Here is a 1,476-nt window from a genome sequence, read left to right on the forward strand (position 1 = left end):
TCATCCCTGGAAGCCTCTGGCTGTCCACGTAGCCAGAAGAGCGGTGCTCCTTCTTCCTTGCCTTAGGGCACAGGCTGACCTAAGTGGACAGGAGATGGGGCCCCTAGTGGAAACCTCAACAAACTTACTTACAAGGCACTTGGGTTTGGGCAGAACTGGCAAGGTTGAGTTTCTGAGCAGCAGCCGCTCACCATCTCTCTCTCGTTGTTAGGCTTGTGGACTCCCGCTCACCACCCTCCAGCACAAGGTCTTGTCTGCAGCTCCCAAGAAGAGCCATCATGTCAGGTGTTTATCGCCCAAAGCGTCAGCGCTACACACTTGAGCAGAGCCCTCAGGATGAAGTGGAAGAACACGTAGCAGCTGCCCCCTCTTCTCATGAGAATTCAGCAGCTGTAGGGCTGTCTGCTCCTGGGACACCAAGTGAGTCCCAAAATCCTGAGCAAACCACCACCACTTCCAGTGTGTTGATCACAGTCGATGAAGAATCCACCCAGGAAGAGGGGAATTCAAGTTCTGGCGATGAGCCAAATAGTGAATCCTTGTTCACGCCTTCAATAGAAGGCAAGGTGGCTGAAATGATGGAGTTCCTGCTCACCAAGTATCAGACAAAGGAGCCCACCGTAAAGATAGATATGCACAGGATTGTTGAAGGATATGAGGCCTGCTTCCCTATAATATTCCAGAGAGCCTGTGAGTGTATAGAGCTCGTCTTTGGCCTCACTGTGAAGGAAGATGATCATCTTGACAATGGCTATGTCTTCTGCAGTACCCTCGGCCTCACCTGTGAGGGGATCCTGAAGAATGACCATGGCGTGCCCAAGGGTGGGCTCCTGATGGTTGTCCTGAGTACAATCTTCAGAGAGGGCAACTGTGCCACTGAGGAGAGGGTCTGGAAAGTGCTGAGTAGAATAGGGGTGTATCCTGGGATTGAGCATGCTATCTATGGGGAGCCCAGGAAGTTCCTCACCCAAGAGTTAGTGCAGGCAAAGTACCTGGAATATCGCCGGGTCCCCAACTGTCATCCTGCTCTTTATGAATTCCTGTGGGGTCCAAGAGCCCATGAGGAAACGAGCAAGATGAAATTCATAGAGTTTTGGGCTCAGGTTAATGATACTATTCCAAGTGCCTTCCCAGACTATTATGAGGAAGCATTGAAGGAAGAGCGAGCCAAGGCCATGGCCAGTTCAAGTGCTAGTCCCTGATACAGCCGCTCGGAAGATTCGTGTGCTAAGTAGTGGAGGGCTTGGGGAAACTAAGTTTTGTCTTCCCCTTCCATAATAATATTGAGATTTCACTCTTGTTCCTTTGACCAGCAAGATAAGTTAGCTCAGATTGATCCTTGGAAATCCACGCAGTTTTCATGAGCAGGAGTTCCTGTTTGGATCGCAAGACATTCCTTCCTGATCCATCTTCGTTAGGAAGTTCCCTGAAGCTGGCTAGTCAGCATCACAGCTTCTCACAAGCCTCCAGGGACAG

At 50.5% G+C, this 1,476-nt stretch overlaps 1 protein-coding gene across 1 annotated transcript; it reads left to right on the forward strand.

The window, feature by feature from the left end:
* Window positions 1–278: 278 nt before the first annotated feature.
* Window positions 279–1,202, forward strand: LOC101659151 (melanoma-associated antigen 10). Its single transcript, XM_004713379.1, has one exon. It carries the CDS (start codon window positions 279–281, stop codon window positions 1,200–1,202), a length of 924 nt encoding a protein of 307 aa, XP_004713436.1.
* Window positions 1,203–1,476: the final 274 nt, after the last annotated feature.

This window comes from Echinops telfairi, unplaced genomic scaffold (assembly GCF_000313985.2).
Source record: "Echinops telfairi isolate 266 unplaced genomic scaffold, ASM31398v2 ScPeMD7_20;HRSCAF=75, whole genome shotgun sequence".
In the NCBI taxonomy this organism is placed as follows: Eukaryota; Metazoa; Chordata; class Mammalia; order Afrosoricida; family Tenrecidae; genus Echinops; species Echinops telfairi.